Genomic DNA, 21,097 nt, shown 5'->3' on the forward strand with positions numbered 1-21,097 from the left:
CCGTCGACCGATTAAATTCGAAAACGTAGAACTCGAAATGCTATTATTTTCTGCTCATTTATTATTTTTACTGTGCATTTATTATTTTTTCAAACTTTGTGTTTATAATACATTTATTAACGTCTATCAGCAGGATTCGCTCATTAAAATACACTTAGGGATATTTAGTTTTCAAGACTTTCATCGATAGTGCGTGGAATACACTACACGTACGATCGATTTAATCATTATTTCTTCTTTATTTAACTATTTATTATTTATTACCGTTACCAACTGACACAAAATTCCCTAGACGACAATTTTTTTTATGAAAATAAGGAAAAAGTGGGCGCAAAGTATAAATAATAGCACAAAATACTCGTTTTATAAGGGTTTTGGCGCACTCATCCCATAGAAAACTTACCTACGGCTCGTTTTCCAACTTGAGATTCGCGCGCCAAATCAACCCTGATAAAACTTGTTTTTTCATATACTATACTGTGCACTTGTTAATTTTCATTTTCACTGAACAAAAATACTTGTCGTTTAAATAAAATACTGTGCATTTAATTTATGCCCATTATGTTTTACATTCTCGTGCTTACTTGAGTAGTATCAGCCGTCGTTTTTTTTATTTGAAGCGGTTTTGACGAATCCGTTACTTCTAATAGAATTTACAAATTTCGATTTAGGGGTATATCACGTTTAAAATTCATAGAATAATTTGTTTTGCTGTTCTGCTAAATCTTGTTCTGCGTCATGTAAATAAAAATAATCAAAACTTAAATTGACTTGTCTCGGGATCATAATGACCTCAGTACGAAACCAAAGTAGAAAAAAACTATTATATTTTGATCTGCGCTTTACTATTCTTAGTTTTAAAATAAAATTTTAAAAACAGTGTGTTTCAGTGAAAAAAAATTAAATATTTCTAAAACTACGGAGGATCGACCAATAAAAGTTTAGCTCAAAATCATCTCGTTAAAAGAAGTAATAAACGGCAACTACCAATAAGATATCGGGTGTTTTGGTTCAGTCTGTATATGAACAATCTCGTCGGTCAAATTCGGAAAACCGTCGTAATGAGCTCGGAACTCAAGTTTAATAATTTATTAAAAAAAATCACTGGTTAAAAAATAAAATTACTGAATTAGAAATACTTTTGAGAACACAATCTTTTACAAAAAAAATCGCTGTTATAGATTTCTAAAAACAATATTCTTGAAAAATGATCATATTTTTAAAGTAGTTGATGTACTAATTAGATTTTTCGTAAAGTTTAGGCATAAAACGCTCGGTCCCACACTTTTTGTCCAACGCTGTATGTTTTTGTAGATTCAAGATTTCGGGTTATTTGAAGTTCCCGAAATACAACAAAATAACATTTGGATTTCATAGTATTTGGGAAAACATTATCTGACGATGTTGATGACTTCTTTTTCATGATGACTTTTATCTCTAAATTCGGGAGGTTTAAAAGGCAAAGGGTCAGTTTCACTAACCTCATTTAAATTTATTGGTAGAATAAATCCACAAAAACGATTGTTACAATCATAGTAACGATTGTTTTTAACTGTTCATTAAATTTATTCAGGGTACGTTCTTCAGTCTTTTTTTACAAGAAATCTAAATCTGTCATCATTTTTTTCAAGACGTTCTTGATGTCAGGGTTACTCAAATTTAATTTTTCTTATAGACGTCATATTTGATACATCGATGATATGATCGAATCTTACATGCTGATTAAGATAAAAAAAAACTTTCTTGCAAAGAGTGCTTTAAAAAAACGCCAAAAATTTTGTTTAACTAACTAGATTTTGACAGTTTTATTAAATATGCGAGCGAAATTTTCAAAACTGTTTTGCAAAGAATAAATTTCTAGCTTATCATGTCGTTTAGTTTTTAAATAAGTAAGCTTGGCGGAAAAGTGGACCTTCCAGATTTAAACTTGTTTAAAAACAAAATCATTATTGTTTTTTCCAAAGCACTCTTCGCAAAAATGCTTTTTTCTTCATTTTGATCAGCATATAAGATTCGATCATATCATGTGATACATCGTTATAATTAGAAATAAAAACACTTATCAAAAATTCAAAAATCAAATTTGGCGTTCATAAGAAAATTCAAAGTTGAGTGTTGTAACTTCGACACCAAGAACGCCTGGGAAAATATGATGACAGATTTAAATTCCTTGTAAAAAACGTTCTAGTTAAAAATGTCTAATTCTTTTAGTTTTCGCTTGAATAAATAAAAACGAAAATCACCAATTTCCGTTTTTTGCAATAATTCAAAAACTAAAAATGACACATCAAATTTTTTTTCAGATAATTGTTCAGCATAAAAATGCGCAACTTTGCCCTAATTTAACTGACCTCGTATCTCTTATAAGTTATAAAACCTGAGATCCCTGTAGTGGAGCTCGAAAAACGGACAGCCTGTCTATTGGCGTTTTTTTTCTTAAAAATCGTGTTATCCCAAAGATTAAAAGAAGTCTATAGAAAAGGACAGTTCTATTTACGATTGTCTAATGAGACAAAGCAAGCGCATATACCTTATTACACGTATTGTTTAAAAAATCCCATGTCAAATCAATAATTTGTTTTTAACTTAATTTAGGTTTAAAAATAAAGATCATATAGCAAATTTTGAAAATGTCTTTTAGTAACTAGGACAGCTTTGTTAATTTATAGTCTCCCTAGAATGTAGAGAATCTCCGTTATCGTTATTGCAGTATGTTAAATGATCAACGGGAATAGTTTCACAAGTTGCTAGATTGCGCACCAGTGCTCGTTTAATAGAGACAGATTATCACATCAAGTCAACACAGTATGAATTGCGGTATTGTACTCTTGGTGAAAGACGTTGCAATTTCGTCTTTAATTAATAAAAGATCAGCCGTCAATAGCAATTTCGAATGACTCACCTCTCAATACTTGCGAGCATACGTCGCAGGGTGTAATTTTCTTGTATGTATACTCTTGGAAATTGTGAGCGTCTGGATCACCTTTTAGGAGCTCTCTCGTGGCAGCCGAACCATTTTTCCTAGATAAGAAACTCTCATCAGAAACGAATTTGTTTGATTGAAATTCGTTTCCCAACGTAAGTTATTACGTCAAACGAATTTCAGTTGAGGCAGCCTCATAACTAAGTTTGAAAGTTTTGATTATGAGGACAGCCTTGGGCTATACACACAGTACACGGAACTATACTAAACATAAAGAAAAAGCTATACGTACTGTAGTAGTGGTACAGGGTGTTCAGCTAATATATGTGCAAACGCAATTATGGAAAATGCAAGCGAAATGTGTATATGGAAATGAGGAGAATGTGAAATAGAACAATCGTGAGGATAATGTTGAATGAGATGGCACTCGACTAAATCCGGTTTGAAAATAAACAAAGCTTGGCTTTAATGGCGCTCGTTTCTCGTCAAATCCTTTCGTTTTGATCTCTTTAAATTCGCTGGAATTGTTTCGTAACTGAGATTGGGTCAGTTGATAGAGGAGAATACTTTGTAGGTCGTTCAGTAAACTCTGCTGAAATGATTTCGGGGGAAATTGAATTAAGTTAGGTCGAAGCTTTCTTAGCTGATAAAGTGATGCATAATGTTGTAGGCATATACAGATGAAAATGCAGTATGGAAGGAGTGACAACAAAAAGTGATCTAACATTACATGACACATTTACCTCATTGCAATTATCGTAGAAACTGCATGGTACATTTGGTTTTTTCTGTATTTAAAAACAAACATCAATAACGATTAAAACAAATCTACTTCAACTCTTGGAAATAGATTTATCGGCAAACTCAAACTGTTAACTCGGACTGATGATGAATCTACTTCCAAATAAAAAGATTAGAAAATTTGTTATTGAATCAACAAAGTTCTATAAAAACTCACACAAAACTACTTAATTATTTGAATTAATAATGAAAATGGCCATTTCCAATGAAACGAATCAATATTACACTTACTTCTCTGTGTTTTCTGGCGGTGGAGTTTTTAAACTCTTAAAAGCTTTCAACCATTTATTTTTCATGCTTGCCGTCGACGCTGAAGACATTTTTCTTTCACGACCCGTATCTCCCTCCAGTTTGCTCGTAAAAAGCTCTTTCTGTAAATTAAATTAATTAAAATTTAACATGTGGCAGTCTGAGGCCAAGTGAAACATTCAATTGGACTTTGTTCATGCTAATAATCACGGGCCTAATTGAACGCTCTTAATTAATAAGTGAAGTCGCAATTAGCTAAATTGGATTTTATTTTGAACATTTCTTCTAGTGCCGGTTACGCATCGTTGAATTGTGTTTTGACCTCGATTGCATACACAAAAGAGCAACAATCGATAATGACATTTATATTTGCAACGACTTACCAAGTGGGCTTTCAGCGTAACCCAGCCCATGGTTGGCTTTCGAAAATCTCGCGAAAAACGAAAATTTTATTTGACTGGAGAGGATCCCGCGCTTCGTCTAACGACAACGACGCGGATATTGACAGCGGAAACACCGAAACGATCGATTTGAATGGCAGACTTTTGAATCACAGCCTTGAATTGTCGAACCGTCGGTTAACAATTTAACAAATTTTGTTAAAGCGTATTGTCACCGGTTAACCTTAGCTGTGCCCGCGGTGTATTGATAATCCTTGATGCGCAGAGCTTTTCCCGCGCATCCGGGAGTTCCATCAATTCGTGCAAAAGCTCCGGCTGGGAACGAGCTTTGACGATCGACTGTAAATTGGTTCATGATTCTTTCGATCGTTTTGTTGATTTTTCGGTTTTCCATTTTCACCTCTTGATTAAAATTGTCCGGGTGGATTATTTTTTCCGCCCAAACTCATTTGCAATTCAATGTTTTACAATATGTGGGAAACGCGAACAAATTTTTCGACAGAAATGTGAAATAAACGCGGATTATTGTCGGTCGTTTGAGCGAAATTAAGTTGGATTATTACGATCGATAAATTCTTGAGGTGAAAATCTCGAAAACCTACAAGTTTTCCGTAATCGTGTTAAAAACGAGAACATTGTGATTATGCACATATTTTAAGGACTGGCGACTGTCGACGGAGAAAGTCATTTTAATTTATTTTCTTATGAAGGTGTTGGATTTGTAGATTGTTAGAAGCAGAACTTTAATGGAAATAACTCGGTCTTGTTTTCGCACCATCACTTTGTCTGAGAGCTCATTCCCCGAATTTCTGAACTAGTTTTGTAGACATCAACGTTATTCCGTGTGATCATTTCGAATATTTACTTGATTCACAAAAGCTTAAATTTTCATTATTCCTTAAACCCAAGATAAGTTGCAGTATTAAGCGATTTTGGATGTGTTCGTTAAAAAACGTAGGTATGCTTCTAATAAAGTGATAGCATTTAACTAAATATTTTTCAAACAGTTCAAAAACTGTTTTTATGATACATGATAAATTAGTAATTTATAAAAAATTTGGGAAATGTTAACTAAATTGTTATATTAAGGGGAATACGGTAGGAAAATAGTATTGCCTAAATTTCCTTCTAAAGTAAATAGTCTACACTACATTCTATCAAAATTAAATAGTTATTTTCATTTTTTTTTGTCTAGAGTTATGTTTTACGAAGAGAAAGCTCGCTTTCGGCTCGCCAGATAAATCATTCAAGGAAAGAAATCAACATTTTTCCTGTAGTTTACTTATAATTATCATAAAAACAACTTCAAACTAAGATATTTTTTAAGAAGGCAAAAATTTGCTTTCTGGGAAGAGTTTTCAGTTTTCAGAGTGTTTTTTTTAAGAGGAGGAGAAAAATTACTTCCTTGTCCTTTGGGAATATACTTTAGGGGAACAGGAGCTATTGGTATATTTTTGTTTCGAAGTTTTAAGAGAAGTAAAAAAATGGCTCCTTAGGAAGAAAAAAAATCCTCTCTTCATTTTGCGAGTCGATTAGGCGGCCGAGGGTGGAGAAATGATATTATTACCTTGTTAACATATTACAACATATGATTTAATAAGAAAGTTGGACCCAAAGGTACTCGAAACTTTTGTTTTTATATTAGAAAAAAATGTTTGTTTTAAGGGAAGTAAAGACTAATAAGTTCCATCAATGACGAAATTCTTGCCTTTTATTTTTCCTTTTATTTTTTGAAGAAAACAGAAAACTTACTTACTTGGGAACTCGCCTAGGAATATATTACATTGTATAGTTTAAAGAAGCCAAAATCAAAAGTAACTGTATATTTTGGTGTTAGAGAATAGATATTTGAGCTCCCAGAACGTGAAGCGGAGCTTAAGTTCGCCTCTATCAAGGGTAAAAAAGAAACTTACTGCTCGTTGCAACCCCGGTAATCCAAACTAATTCGGGAAAAGGTATGTTCGGATCACAGAATTTTCGAATTATCGAAACTCAATATAATATTAAAAGCCAAACTGTTTTTTTAAACCTAAAAAGAATATAAATTTATTACGCAAAACGAGACAATAAGACAAAATTTAATAAAAAAAACGAATGTAGCGTTTACAGAAACAATTTTTTGCACACACTATCTTTATTTACATAATTTATTTACAAGTAAAATATAGACGAGATTATCGAATTAATTATTATAGACGAATTATTGAAATTACTTCTTAATAATGCTTCTTAAAAAGGTGCGCCAATTGGTCTGGCCTTATTTTTTCATGATTTTTTTAGTGCTTCTATCCAGTAGAAATTACAGCAATTTCCGCAACTAAGGGCCGATTTATAGAGCGTTGGGCAAAAGTATGGAACAGAGCGTTTTGTGCCTAGTTATGTACCTTACGAAAAAACTAATTAGTACATGATCAACTGCTTTAAAAATGTGATCATTTTTTAATAGTAAGATTTTTCGAGATTTCTTTTAGTTTTCGAGTTATTCAATTTTTTTTTCAAATGGCGCCCTACTACGGCAATTTTTTTGGTAAAATACTATACTCTAGAAATTACTTCTACTTTAATAAAATTGATTTTAAACCTGTGGTTTTTCTTAAAGAAGTTATTAAAGTTGCAGTCCAAGCTCATTACGAAAATTTTTCGAATTTGGCCGAAGTGGTTGTATCCATGGATGTCTATTGTCTTTATTTGTGAAAAATTTGACGAGAATCAAATTAGTGGTTTAAAAATATTCATTGGGACAGACACTTCGGCTAAATTAATTTTATTAAAGTAGAAGTTATTTTTAGAGGATAATCGTTCACTAAAAAATCGGCGTAGTAGGGTGCCATTTGAAAAAAATAAAAATTTCAATAACTCGAAAACTAAAAGGAAGTTATTCTTGAACAATGATCACATTTTTAAAGTAGTTGATGTACTAATTAGTTTTTTCGTAAGGTACTTAGTTTAGGCACAATACGCTTGGTACTTTTGTCCAACACTGAATATTTTCCTCTTAACTTTTTTAACATTTTTGGGCAATTGGCATCCGCACTTTTCTACAGTAATGGCTTTGGCACTTTGTACAGTTATTAAACGTTTTTCAAATTTTCCTAAGTTTAGTATGAATTAAATTTACCATTAAAAAATCATAAATTGTAAAAAGAAACGCAAGAAATTTTGCCTCAACCTGTTATTCGAGTGAAACAATAAATCGTTGTCTGACCTCTCTTTTTCAACTGTCCGCTTTTTTTCAATTACCTGAGCGTTGATCGCGCTAAGATGGATCTGAGCCACCCTTAGATCGAATCGCTTCATCGAAATATCCTCTTGGAGTTCGTTGGCTTTGTTATAAAGTGCCGCTTCAACCGATCGTTGCTGAATCCTCAGCAACGTTTCTAGAGCGTCTTGGATTTGTCTGATTTGCGCCTCTAAATCAGCCGCTTCCTTTTTCAAAACATCGTGGGAAGGCTTCACTTGGAGCGCCGATAGTCTGTCTATTACTAGTTCGTCCTTGAGAGGCGGGGGGATGTTATCCTGGAGCTGAAGGGAAATTAATTCGGATGAGGTACGTTCAGCTCACTTTCATTAAATAACTTACGTTTTGCATGTCTTGCGGTTCGCCGTCTACGGGATCCGGAGGTGGGGGCGGTTGAGGCGGAACGAATGGTCTCTTAAGAATGGGGGCCCTGCCCGTGGGGGTGGGCAGAGATCGCGCTAAGTGGGCCAAATCCGATGACGACGAGATGGATTTGCATTGGGAAACTAAACCGTCATACCTCTTGCATTGCTCCTTCGCCTAGTGGAAAACAATGTCCAATAAATCACATTTTCTCTGTTTTAGACGAAAAGAGTGTACTTTTATTCTTTGGACGCGAGTTTGAAACAGGCTTTAATTTTTATTGAACACATTTTTAGAAAAATTTAATGGAATTCATCGAAGTGTTTTCTGGGCTCCGTGAAACCAACACCACAATTTCTATCAGGTAACATTGGTTTATAGGTAAAATAATGTTCAAGTTCAAATGAGGGCAAAATTATAATTAGCAATATTTACGAAGTACGGCGCTTGATGTCCAAGCCTTCAGGAAAATCAGTAACTTTTCAAGTTGTTAACTTAAAACTACCCTTAACTAACGTCAAGGTGTAATTCACCTAGAAGAATTTAGAAGACTTTAATTGAAATCGTTATTGCTGCTTAGAATGTTTGTATTACATCATTAATTCAAGTTTATTTGATAAAAACGAGTGTAGAGTAAATATTTCTTAGTGAAATCCTTTTTTTTTAATGCAATGTTTACAGATTGAGCTTAGAAAAAATCTATTTATGGCATCATAATTAATTATTTCTGCTCCAATTATTTACGCACAGTCGAATAATTTTGGCTATCGAATAATCAGTTATTGAATGTTTTGAACTATCGAACATATAATACAATAAAATTCATTAATCCGATTTATTCTTTCTTCAAAGGTAATAAAAGTGACACTTAAATGACTCAATTCAGCTAGTAGAAGTTTTGTTTATATAATTAAGTCCTTGATTAAATGATTAAATAATTATGATCTTCTTAATTCTCTTGTTTTTTATATAATAACTTTGCTCATATCAAGAAAAGAGTATTATAGAGTATAGAGTAAGTACTTTATGTTCTTTGGCTCATTTTTCAGCTTCACTACGTATGGCAGCCATCCTACCACTCTTCACACATAAAGCTTCACTTATACTCCTAATACGATAACATACAGTAATGTCTGTAAGTAATTTACAGTAATGTTAGCGTTTACATAATTTTGAAACAGCTAATAATAATGAAACTTGTGACGAAAACTTGATACATAATACATATAAATAATAAAACACAATTAGAAAAGTAAAATTTAATTAAGGGGGAGAATACCCATGGTAAAGGCGTCGGATTTCAGCCAATTTCCCTATTGTTTTACAGTCATTGTAAGTAACGTTTTTGAAAGTTGTTTACAGGATACATTCTTCTACTGTTGTAAATGCTATCAGTGCTTTATTTAATTCAGAAAAACATCCTGAAACTACAAAAAATGTCTTTTTTTAACATAATTTCTCTTCAACAATGAGTATTAATAGGGAGAAAATGAAATACTTTTGGTCCTGTAGTGGACTCTTAGAAATAAAGTGGCTTTTGTTTTAACTTGAAACTCGCTAACTTATAAAACTCTTAAAACGAACTTGCGGTACTGGCCTATGATACCAGCGATCCATCTATTGTGTGCTCACTTCAATTCAGTGTCGTTCATTCTATTCGTTGGTTTTTTGGGGGGGATCTCATACTTCAAAAACACCCTCGTTTACTGGACAATTGTTTTTATGCAAAATTTTCTGCTGAATTTGAATCCGAAGTTAGTTTTTTGATTTGGGATTTGGAATTGCCTTCATACTAAAAAAAAACGTTTTTGAAAAATTTTTGAAAAACTTAAAATTGGTCAAATTTTTCCTTCTTGATAAAGCTAGAAACTTCTTTTTTTTGCAAAATATTGTCCAGTGAATATAATTTCTAACGTAAATACACAACTTTTAGTTTTGAGAAAAAAAAACTGAGAAAATTGGGCAAGATTACGAGTAAAAAGGAAAATTCGGGGCAATACCACTTCAAGCGCATTTATCAGTAAATTTAAAATGCAATTATGCAATTATGAGTGTTAAGGATATTGAAATGATTCTTGCACCAGTAACATATCTAAACTATTAGCTTCATTTCATCTCGATTATGTATAGGTCTATTTTTTAAGATAAAAAAATTCTCCTATCCCGAAAATTTAACTACACAAATATATGAAACGGTATTACAAGAAAAATAATTTTCTCAGCTTTTTTTGTCCAAACTAAAACTTGGTTCTAAGGTTTCGAATCTACATTTATTAAGGAATCTTTTAGAAAAAAATGAAGTTTCTAGCTACATCCAGAAGGAAAGATATGACGATCCAAACACAAAATTTGATCATTTCTATGTTTTCCAAAAATTTTGGCATAAAGAAGGCATTTCCAAAAAAAATCGAACTTTGGATTCGAAATCAGCAGAAAACTTATAAAAACCAATTTAAATAAAGTGTGTCCTTCAACCTAAACAGACAAATAATTTATAAAATAATTATTGCGCGCTATTGATGGACCCTGTTGACGTAGAGTACATTAAATATGTGACGGCAAATAACTTGTGGACACTTATCTTGTAAAGGAATTTTCCCCCTTAATCGAGTATTATTGTTGTTTAAATACGAGCGAACGCAAGCGAGTTATCAACTTAAAACCAGATACAAGTGTCTGGAAAGTCGTGCACCTCATTGAAAGGGAGTAAGTAATAGGGTAGTCCCCCAGGGTACTGAAAAAATGTTTAAAAAAAATCCACATGCTCTGTTTTTACATTAGAGCCTTAACAAATTAGAAAAAGGCAACATTGCTCAAAGATATACGTAAAAACTAGAGTTTCTCGAACTTGGCCAAAGTGGTTGTTTCCATGGATGTTTATATTTGCGAAAAATTTGACGAATTAAATTATCAGTGGATTAAAAACATCCACTTCAGCTAGATTCGAAATAATGAGATTCATAATGACTTCGGAACGCAGTTTTAATAATTTATTTAAGAAAAACCACTGGCTTAAAATCAATTTTATTAAAGTAAAAGTTATATTTAGAGCATAATCTTTAATCTTAAACTCGAAAACTAAAAGAAAAATGATCACATTTTTAAAGTAGTTGATGATGTATTAATTAGTTTTTTTCGTAAGGTACACAGTTTAGGCACAAAACGTTTGGTTCCATACTTTTGCCCAACGCTGTAAATAAAAAAATATTTGCGGAAAAAATTCTACGTAAAATAAAAAATAATAAAAATGAATAAAAAACAGTAATTTTAAGTCTTTTTTCTCGACACGAAAATGCTAATAAAAATAATACTATAATAAGTTAATAAGATAACAAGTACATCCCTTTTCGTCTAAAAGAAGAGATTGATGTTGGACAGCGAAATTGAAATTGTCTGTCACTCAACATGTTAATTTTTTCGGATTAAGTGGATTTCGTGCCTAAGCCGTCGACGTTCGCAGTGAGTCCAATCAATTTTCAATTTTTCTTTGCAATTAGCACAAGTCAAGCCCGAAAAGGGTACAGAACGAGACTTGATTGTGATGGCCATTCGGGTTTTTGATTGGCTGACTGTGAGCACGTCATCGAATACACCACACCATTAATTACACCACGTCAATGGACTATTCAAACATTCAACGAGATTTGATTCGAGAAGATTTTAATCTGCGACATGTTCGCTACTTTGATTGCTTGTTTACACACTCACTGATGGGAAAGTAAAAATAACATGACCTTTTCCAATAAATCGCGTCGCGACGACGAATGAACTGGAATATTATCAAATATAAATTACCCAAGTTCGAGAAATTGTTAATTGGTGTGGGATGTTTGTTTGTCGGGTTTGCCATGTTTAAAAGGTCAATAGATTGCTTACCCTCGAAGAGACCACTTCTGCCCCTTGAGCGACAGCCTCAGAAACCGCCGCGCACAAATCACTGTAGATCTCCTCTAATTCCTGAAAAATATAAAAATAGTATTCTTACGGTTCATCTATTATTTATAATAGGAGCACTTTTTACATGCGGAAAGAAAAAAATTCGCTCCACTTTGCTAGGCGTGATGCCAGCCTAATAAATTTTGTTTGTCCAGTTCTAAACAGATTGAGACCAGTTTCCCTCAAAGTAAATTTCTAAACACGGATGAAAGAATGTCGTCAGAGGCGAGTAATCGCATTATTTTTTTCCAATTAGGTAGATAAAAGTGGATTTTATGAAGTCGAGTTGCAATATCCGGCACGAAGCTTGTCAAATCAGAATAATCCGAGCTTTGTTGGTAGAGAGGGTTGGTAATGGCGGCTGATGAATTGGTAATGTCCTTCAATTGGTTTAGGTTGACATTTGATTGGCGTCCGGAACGAGATGCCGGTCTCGTTTCCGGCGCTGTAATTTCACCTGTAAAAGTGATGGTAAAGTATCCTTTCCGTACTCTTCCAACATCCCGTTTGTCGCGTGGAGTTGTTGGACGTAAGTGTTGTGGCTGTTGAAATAGGAGCTCAGGCTCTCCGTTGTGGGATTCGAAAGGTACGCTAAGTAGGCATTCTTATATTCTTGCCGACACTGAAACAAAATATTTTTTCTTACTTTCTTTCAAACGAGGAGAAAGGGAAAGGCCTGAACGTGGGATCCAATTTGTGATCCACTCAATATAAGACAAAAAATCCTTATTTACTATTTTCTTGCTTTCTTAGTCGCGTTTCTCAAACTGAAGAACTAATTCTGTCTAATATCAAGTAAGTATTAATGGGGTACTAAGAAGGCATTGCGCATACAAACGAACATAAAGTAATGATCTTCTGCTACTTCGTCCTATTCTGCTGTGCAATTAAAGTTACTCGTATACAGTAAGATCTTCCCAGATAAACTTTTTCATAAATTATACTAGTTATTTATTATATTACATCTGCTGGAAAATATGGTATTTATTTGGACATTCGGAATTTATTTTTGGCCAAATTTAGGATACTGTTTTACCATTTTAATTAGAGTAACACTATTAGAGGTAACAATTGCGAATAAAATTAATAATTTATAACCATTTTACGATCCATTTTCTTACTTATTTTGCCAAAATTTTTTGATTAAATCGAAACTGACTAACATACTGCAAGGTATCTATTATTCAGATTTAAAACTACAGCTTTAATACTTTTTTTGCCAAAATCTCCTTATTTTTTTGTTTTTTGTTAATAATAATAATAATGTCACTTCTAAAAAAATGAAATTGACATTTTTTTAAGTTCTAAATTTTGAAAAATTGGGCTGTGGAATTGAATATAATTTTAACAATGGAAACCTGTACTGAATAAATGAAATTAATAATAATCGCTTCATGGCATAATTTACTGTTGAGTGAAAACTAATTTTAAAATAATGTATGACAAATGTGTAAAATTCGATTAACTTCCTATTTGGAGCAATTCCAATACAATTATAGTTATTTGCGTTTTAAGCAGCAGTAAGTGATTTTTTATCCAAGATAACCATTTAGTAGTCGAAGTGGTTTTTAAGTTTCCAAAGATAGATGTTTAAAACAATATACAGCTTTAAAAGTGTGGCCTGAATTTAAACAATAAAGTTTGCTTTCCTCCTTTGGAGATATTTTGTTCCATCACCTGCTCCAACATTAGTGTAACAATGCCTTTACTCACCAAATTTACTCAACAAACTTTGTTCAGAGTACAAATGCTACGTAAAAGATTTTAATTGTTTACGAGGATAATGTGCTTGTGTTTTGAGCATTTGGTGCGGTTTGGAGGCGGATCAATAGCGTCATTCATTTTTGAATCTTTTGCCTGTAAGCATAAAAAGGAGTATAAAAATAATTGTGCAAATCATCATCTTTACGGATTAATTAATTAAACAAGCAAGAATTGAATGTAAGAAGTGAAGAATATTTCTGTGATGAATTAGAGATTAATTAATATTTCTCAGAATGCAGATTATAATTTCATTGTAAAAGCAGAGTTAAATTAGTGAAAGATAAAAAAGAGAATTAATTTAAACAGAACGTCCTGGAGGCTGATATAAAGTGTAAAGAAAAATAATAGTTGAGATGTATAAATTAACCGGCTTGTTTATGAAGTCTTTTAAGAATTCAAAGAGAAGTTGGATGCATAAAGAACATTTCCGCTACTTTAAATGCTTTTCGGTTTGGAAAAAAAAATACGAAAGAAGAACAATTCATCCAGTAAAAATATTAGCAATTATTCCAACTTCTCGACTACTGTTACTTGGGAGCACCTGTGTACGAAACTTATAAGGCGCGCATCTTTTTCTTTTTTAACTTGCTAAACAAAAAAAGGTTTTTAAATTAAGTAATTGCCAGTAGCTCTGTTTAAATAAAAAAGCATCATCGTGCTGTAACACATTCATTTGAGTAAATTTGAAGGTACATAACTAGATTTTTTCAAACAGCACCCCCTATATTTTATGACTAATTAGTAACTCTTATTCAGCGCTTCATTGTACATCTTTTTGATCTCCCAAAATTTTTTCTAAAAATTCATCGTTAGGAAAAACCATGAAAAACGATAACTTCTGACGATAATGGGAAAAGTTACAGTGTTTCATGTTTTGATCATCTTGTCAAAATGTATTTTTTGTGTAAAAATCCTTACAGATTTCATCGAAATATAAACTTTTAACTTTGACAAGAAATTATTAAATAAAAACGAAAAAAATTGAAAGTCGGTACAAAGAAATAAAACAATTATTTACTGAGGTACAAAAAATCAATAGACGTAACATTTTGTTTGCAATTAAAAAACTCTCCATAATTACGGTTTCTTGAGCATACAATCGTAAATATTTTTCAAAATTTACTACATTTGGTTCACTTTCATAAAAATGTGGTAGTCTGGTGGAAATTGGGTACTTTTGGCATTAACTTTTATATGAGTTGTCATGGTAACAGGTTAGTCAATTCCACCACAATGGTTTTTATGAAAGTGAACCGAAAGTAATTATTCTCACCGCTTCTAATGTGGTTTTCTACAAAGAGCTTTTCATATCTTTCCTACGTATTTTTTTAACGGTGACTTCCATTTTTATTTAATAATTTCTTGTCAAAATTAAAGTTTATATCATCGCTGAGATCTGTATGGTTTTTTACGCAAAGAATTCATTTTGACAAGAAAATCAAAAGAGACGTACAAAAAATATCACTTTTACGTGATGATGTTATTGTTTTTCATGGCACGCTACAGAGATTTTGAGTGATTTTTTCAGAAAAAAGAAATTATATTCCAAGCCATCGACTTTTCGGAAAAACTTAAAAGTAAAAGAGATGTAAATGAGACTCTGAATAATACTACTTAATAAAATACAGGCTGTGCCATTTAAAAAATTAAAGGCAACTTATTTTACCCATTTTATGTTTTGACGGAAATTGAAAATATCGTTCGATCTATAGCATTAGGTTCTTTCCAAAATTTTCTGCGATGGGAAATAAGCGAGATAACCGCTTTAAAAGAACAAAGTCGTGACGTAACAACCGCCTTTCATCATGAAATCCTCTTATCACTGAACCAAAAACTTGACAGACATTTGAACATTTTTCACACATCTTCCACAAAGTAAAAAATTAAGTACTTTTTCGACTAATTTCTGTTGCAAATTTTGTCTTGAACTTCGCGAAAACATCTGAGAAATTTTGATAAACTCTGATAGGATCACTTAAAAGTCAAAAACCATTTGATCTTAATATTGGACCAAAGCTCGAGAGGCGGTTACGACGTCATAATTTCAAATTTAAATCCAAATAAGTTGAGTTAGAAAGCAGATACAGAGAAACGGTTTTCACAATTGTAATAAGCGTTTTCAGTACTATCATTTAAGGCAAAGTTGTTTTTTAAGTTGCCAGTGCCTTTAAGTTATGGGCTTTCAAAATGTAGGAAAATGAATGTGTTATAGCGAGGTGATGCTACAATGCAAACGTATGGTTTTAGCGCCGAAAGATATTCCAGATACTTGTCTAGACACAAGTAAAGTCTCAACTTGATATCCCGAAAACCAAGCACGCTGCGATTTTTTGATTATGTGCCTGCAGACGCATCGAATTGTAGAAAAAATTAAATAAATTTCGAATGGTTAAAGCAAATTTCATAAACTAGAGTGGTTTATAAAGCCTAAAAAAGTACAAATTTAAATATACAGGCTGTCCCAACGATCCGAGAAAGCTCTATAACTTGTTCATTATTAAATATATTGACTTTTCCTATTTTTAGACTATAGCTGCGTTCCGGCTGATGTTTCTAAAATATTGCGGTACACAGGGTGTCTCAGCTAAGACTTTCGAGCTTAATATCTCAGTTATTTGTCAACGGATTGTTATGAAAATTAGAATGCACATATTTTAAGAGGTGGTCTTTCAATTAGGGACAAAAAATAACCTTAAGTTAAAAATGAAATTTTAAAACACATTTCTTTTATTTACAATTAAGCCAAATTACCGTTTGATCATTAAACCCCGAAAAATAAAGGGCCACACAAAAAATTAACCAAATCGCTCGGCTGATCCAAGAAAAAAATTAAAATTTGTTGTTAAAAACTTTATCCAAATTTTGATAGTAATTTGGGCAGTCACCTTTTGAAACAATTGATGAAACATTTCTATGCGGCATTTTGTGTACCACTGAAAAAACTGTCAAAAGTGTGCGCGCTTGTCAGAAAAGTAAAATTGTTTTCATTTGGTGAAATTACTTTAAAAACCAACAACAGTAGCTGAAATTTCTGTGTTGTTGAAAAAGGAATCAATATTCGCCTATGGAAAGTGTTGGACTTTTTGTGAAATGTTATTTATGAAATTTAAAGTTAAAAAAATCGTCAATAATTTGAAGACACAGGAAGCGTACCTGAACTAAATCGAGTGAGGACAAAACAAGTCACTGGAAACGATAACGAAGCAATAGTTGGGGCTGTAATTCAAGCTGTTGAAAAGAATCCATTTAGCAGTGTACGACACATTTCCAAAGTCCTGAATGTTCAAGTGTCAAGTGTCTTTTCAGTTGTTGTTCAGTCTTTTAGTTCTTTTGGAAGAATTAAAGCATCCAGTACCAAAATTAAGTCAAAAATATTGTTTTTTAACTTTGTATGGGTTAGAGATAATTGTGAAATGTCTCTTGCGTGACAGTTACGTTTCTGCGAGTAGGATTGACCAAAATTCAATGGTAGTGCTCATTTGTCTCATAGAGATCTACGCTTTTGCATCTGTACCCACACGTTTAACAGTTTGTTTCTCATTTTTCCCGCGAAACAGACGTCTTCCATCATCATAAATCTTAAAAGACTTGACGTTTTAAAAAGGCATGTAAAAATTACGTTTTTAAGATTTGAGTTGTTGCATTAATTGGATTTTAATCTTTATCTTTTAAAATATCTGCATTTTAAATTTCATAAAAATCCATTGACAAATATCTGAGATATCAGGCTCGAAAGTCTTAGCTGAGACACCCTGTATATACAGGATGTTAACTTAAATGGAACACCCCATTTTTTGTTCTTGTTTCTCAAAAATTATTAAATTATTTATCTAATACATAAAGTTTCAAATGCTTAAAGTTAATAACTAAAAAGATATTTTACTTTAAAAGTTAATTTCAACAACAATGGACACTATTCATGAGCATTGTTGTTACCATAGTAAACCATATCATAACCTCAGCAACTCCACCGCATGCCATAGGTATGTTGGAGTTTATAGGGGAATTTAAAAATTCGCCATTAATTAAAATTTTAGTTATTTCACTGCAATAAATGACAAATTATGGCCTAAGGATAACATTAAATTTATTATTAGCAGAAAATTTCACTTTTTGACTACTGAAACAACAGTTAATAATTTTTTTTAATGTTTAATGTTAAATATCTTTTGAGTAATCAGCAAAAGACACTTAACTGGTAATGTTGTTAGAGAGATAATTTAAAGGTCTTTCGGATGCAAAAATAAAAAATTGGGTGTTCCATTTAAAATTTTGAAGTTATTCAACTTGCAACAATTGCAACAAACATCTTAATTTTTTATGTACTTGATTGCAGTAAGCTAATAAAAATAATAATCTTTAAAAATTGAACTTTGTTCTTTAAAGTGGTGAATGTTCTATTTTTCAGAGATTCTTAGTTTTTATGTAATATTTTTTTAAAAAGCGTGTTTTCGTCAAAAAAAACATGTTATTTTAAAAACAAAGCGAAATCGCCCAATAACAATTGACCTTAAAAACATCTGTGTTAAAAGCTACATCCAAAAATGCAAAAACATATAAGTTGTTTCATTTAAAAAAACATAACATAACACAACACAAGCCTATATACTTGAAAATGATTTTAAGTGAGCCAGGGAGTTAGATGTACAGCTTTCGCGGAAAAAAGATTAATTTTCTAATATTTAATGGTCAATAATGGACATTTTCACATCGCTGGGACAGCCTGTATACAGGGTGTATCAGAAATATGTATCTTAATTTTAACAAGTAATAGAGCTCAACAAATGAAACATTTTCTATTTGTAATTTTTTAATAAAATATTCGCAAATTTACTTAAAATTGGGAAAAGATAATATACTGAAACGTGTACCCTATGGGTACAAAAATAAGAGAACAGAACTATTTTCGTTGTGATAGAAACAGACAATTTTAACAATTTAAAACAACAATGAAAATTGTTGCTATGAATACAAACTAATTATTAAACACTGACCGGCTCGTTTGCACAAAAGAAAGGAGGAAAATAGTGAAAAGTGTAAAGAAGAATTTTACTAAATGTTATATAGAAAAGTTGTTGTATTTGATGAGTTTTATTACGTGTTAAAATTAACACACGGATTTCTGATACACCCTGTACAAATATACAAGGGGTGCTATTTAAAAAAATCTATGTCATATGCTGCACTGTAAAAATAAAACACCCTGTACAAGGCAAAATAATTTTGCATTCTGCATTTTAGCTTCCCATGTGTAGTGCCCTTTGACTCATTTCGATATCATTGACGTTGTAAGTGTAATTGAACAAGTCCATATCATTGACTCACCCTGATAGTAGTACACTTACAGTTTTCACAGAGTATTTATAATATAAAATAATGAAATAACCTCTAGCGTTTAATTTTTCCCATTTACTTAAAATAAAACGTTATTTAGACTCTTCAGTTTTGAAAATGTAGTTACTCTGAATTAATTTTTTTTACTGTGCATTTATTGTTTCACTGTGCATTTAATTTTTACCGAATAAAAAATAAATCACGTCCTGGTGAAGAGGTTCTTGATTTTGTGCTTACCTTAACCAACTTCTCTTCAGTTTTGGCAATGATCGTCTCATAGCTCTCCCTTTGTGTGAACACTTTCCTAGACTGTATCTTCCTGTGGAAGGACCTCTCCAGAAGCGGCCGTGATACTTGCCTCCCTAAGATCGACGCGATCTCGCCGAGGGCCTGAGAATCAATTTCCACCTCTTGAAGCAGCGTCTCCCAGGTGTGAAACAACGAACTCGGGCACGCAGGTCTGCGAGATAACACTTCCTTATTCAGCAGAAATCACGTATAGGTCAATCCGTTGGGAGGATTAAAACTGCCAATTAAAACTTTTACCTTTCTTTCCTAAGTTCGCCGTTTCGTTTTCGGAAGTTTGCGACCAACATTTGTAATTCTTCGGCATGCTGTTCGTACATCTGACCCAGCTGTTGTGTGAAATCCGATACTGGAACGAAAGCCAGGCGTTAATACATGTTCCGGCGACGGTAAGGGAAACAAAAACCTAGTTTAATATTTATGAAGAACTACTTCGAGCTGCTGCTCGTTCCTTTATTGATATACACAGGCATACGTCTGTGTGCTTTGTAGTAAAGGCCAAGGGGTGACTAGACCAGAGCAAATACTCGGCTCGATATTCAACCGCATGTCCGAAAACAGAAATAATTTATGGTCTGAGTAATGTCTGCCTCTGTTGCAATTCCCAGAGGCTTTTTGTAGGTAACTATATTTTACGCGAAATTAGTCCAACCATAAAAGTTTCACTATTGTGTGCTGATATCGATTAGTTCAGTCTATAAATGTTCAAAACGGATTGTGCTGCATGGTTAGTGACAGAAAAATTGGTTTTTCATGGTTTTTCGTTTTATCTCGAAAACAATACATGCGTGTTGCATTTGGGGTTTTTGTGTATCTCAAATGGTTTTTAAGGTAACCACTCACAAAAATCGCACTTTTTGAATAAGTTATTTTGGCACTTCTTTGCCTCAAAGGGCTTAAATCTTAAGGCTACGGAAAAGAGCACAAAAAGAAAGGTGTCAGGCATTACTGCAATACATACAGCTATATTTCATTAGATCCTAATATTCAATGAAATTGTATTTTCAACATGGTGGCACTCAAATGTGTTATATTAGAAGAAATGGAAATGTTAAGTTTGTTCCTGTTTTTCCAGTTTTTCAATAAATTAAGTTTTTTGAGACAGTTCTTGTCATGATTCTCTATACCCAAATATAGCTGTTTTCGAGACATTCACACATTTTATTTGGTTTCTCACCTTTTCCAAAAATAGATAAATGTCCAATTTTTCTATATATTTTTTCAAATTTTTAAAAGAATTAACAAAATCCACATTTTTAAAATTTCGTTTGGAGAATTTCAAGTTTCAGTAACTCAGTTTTTCCAACTGGAAAGCCCCAATCTTTATTTTACAAAGGCCCAGGTTCTGGTACGTTAAATCTTCAGTTAAATTTTATCTCTGGTAGTTGTTAAGGTAGCGCTTACTAATTGATGTTGTTACGTTTTGAATTTAAATGTATTTCCCCGTTAAAGATGTTTACAGAAACTGGGCTTAAATGAAAGAGAATTTAGTACTGCAACATTATTATTAAATTAATTAAACATTCTTCAAATACAATTATGTTTGATAGTTTTCAAAATAATTTCAACAAAATTGGCCCAATTTGTGGTAACATTATTTAACGGAGATAAATTTAAACCACCGTTAAAACAACCACCAACCAAATAAACACTACCTTAGCAACTAACGGGGCGATAAAATTTACTGAAGTTTAATTATACCAGAATCTGGGTCTAAGTTGAAAACTATTAAACATAGAAAGGTTTATACACATCGATTTAGAATTAAAATTTTCTTCATTT

General features: G+C 32.4%; 1 protein-coding gene and 1 long non-coding RNA gene across 21 annotated transcripts in view; one reads left to right on the plus strand and one right to left on the minus strand.

Annotated features, from left to right (window-relative positions):
* Stacl (Stac-like) overlaps positions 1-21,097 on the minus strand; it is a 106,649-nt gene that overhangs the window by 21,755 nt on the left and 63,797 nt on the right. For 16 of the 17 annotated variants that reach the window (XM_015983342.2, XM_015983343.2, XM_015983341.2 and 13 more), the window contains 9 exons: positions 19,556-19,664; positions 19,247-19,469; positions 12,369-12,533; positions 11,852-11,932; positions 7,955-8,152; positions 7,615-7,896; positions 3,956-4,095; positions 3,667-3,711; positions 2,903-3,021 (listed from right to left, as the gene is read on the minus strand). In XM_015983342.2, coding sequence (XP_015838828.2) covers positions 2,903-3,021; positions 3,667-3,711; positions 3,956-4,095; positions 7,615-7,896; positions 7,955-8,152; positions 11,852-11,932; positions 12,369-12,533; positions 19,247-19,469; positions 19,556-19,664 — 1,362 coding nt within the window. The remainder of the gene's footprint in view (positions 1-2,902; positions 3,022-3,666; positions 3,712-3,955; positions 4,096-7,614; positions 7,897-7,954; positions 8,153-11,851; positions 11,933-12,368; positions 12,534-19,246; positions 19,470-19,555; positions 19,665-21,097) is intronic. The other variant, XM_015983332.2, reaches the window with a different exon arrangement.
* On the plus strand, positions 5,728-9,639 carry LOC103314716 (uncharacterized). Of its 4 annotated transcripts, XR_010333172.1 has the most exons (5): positions 5,728-5,820; positions 5,871-5,991; positions 6,040-7,921; positions 8,198-8,339; positions 8,401-8,910. It is a non-coding gene; the product is annotated as an uncharacterized LOC103314716 (long non-coding RNA). The 4 variants fall into 4 exon arrangements; XR_010333171.1 differs by lacking the exon at positions 8,401-8,910 and adding an exon at positions 9,025-9,639 and having other exon boundaries at positions 6,040-8,339; XR_010333170.1 differs by having other exon boundaries at positions 6,040-8,339; positions 8,401-8,907.

The sequence above is a fragment of the Tribolium castaneum genome, chromosome 2 (assembly GCF_031307605.1).
Source record: "Tribolium castaneum strain GA2 chromosome 2, icTriCast1.1, whole genome shotgun sequence".
NCBI classification, from domain to species: Eukaryota; Metazoa; Arthropoda; class Insecta; order Coleoptera; family Tenebrionidae; genus Tribolium; species Tribolium castaneum.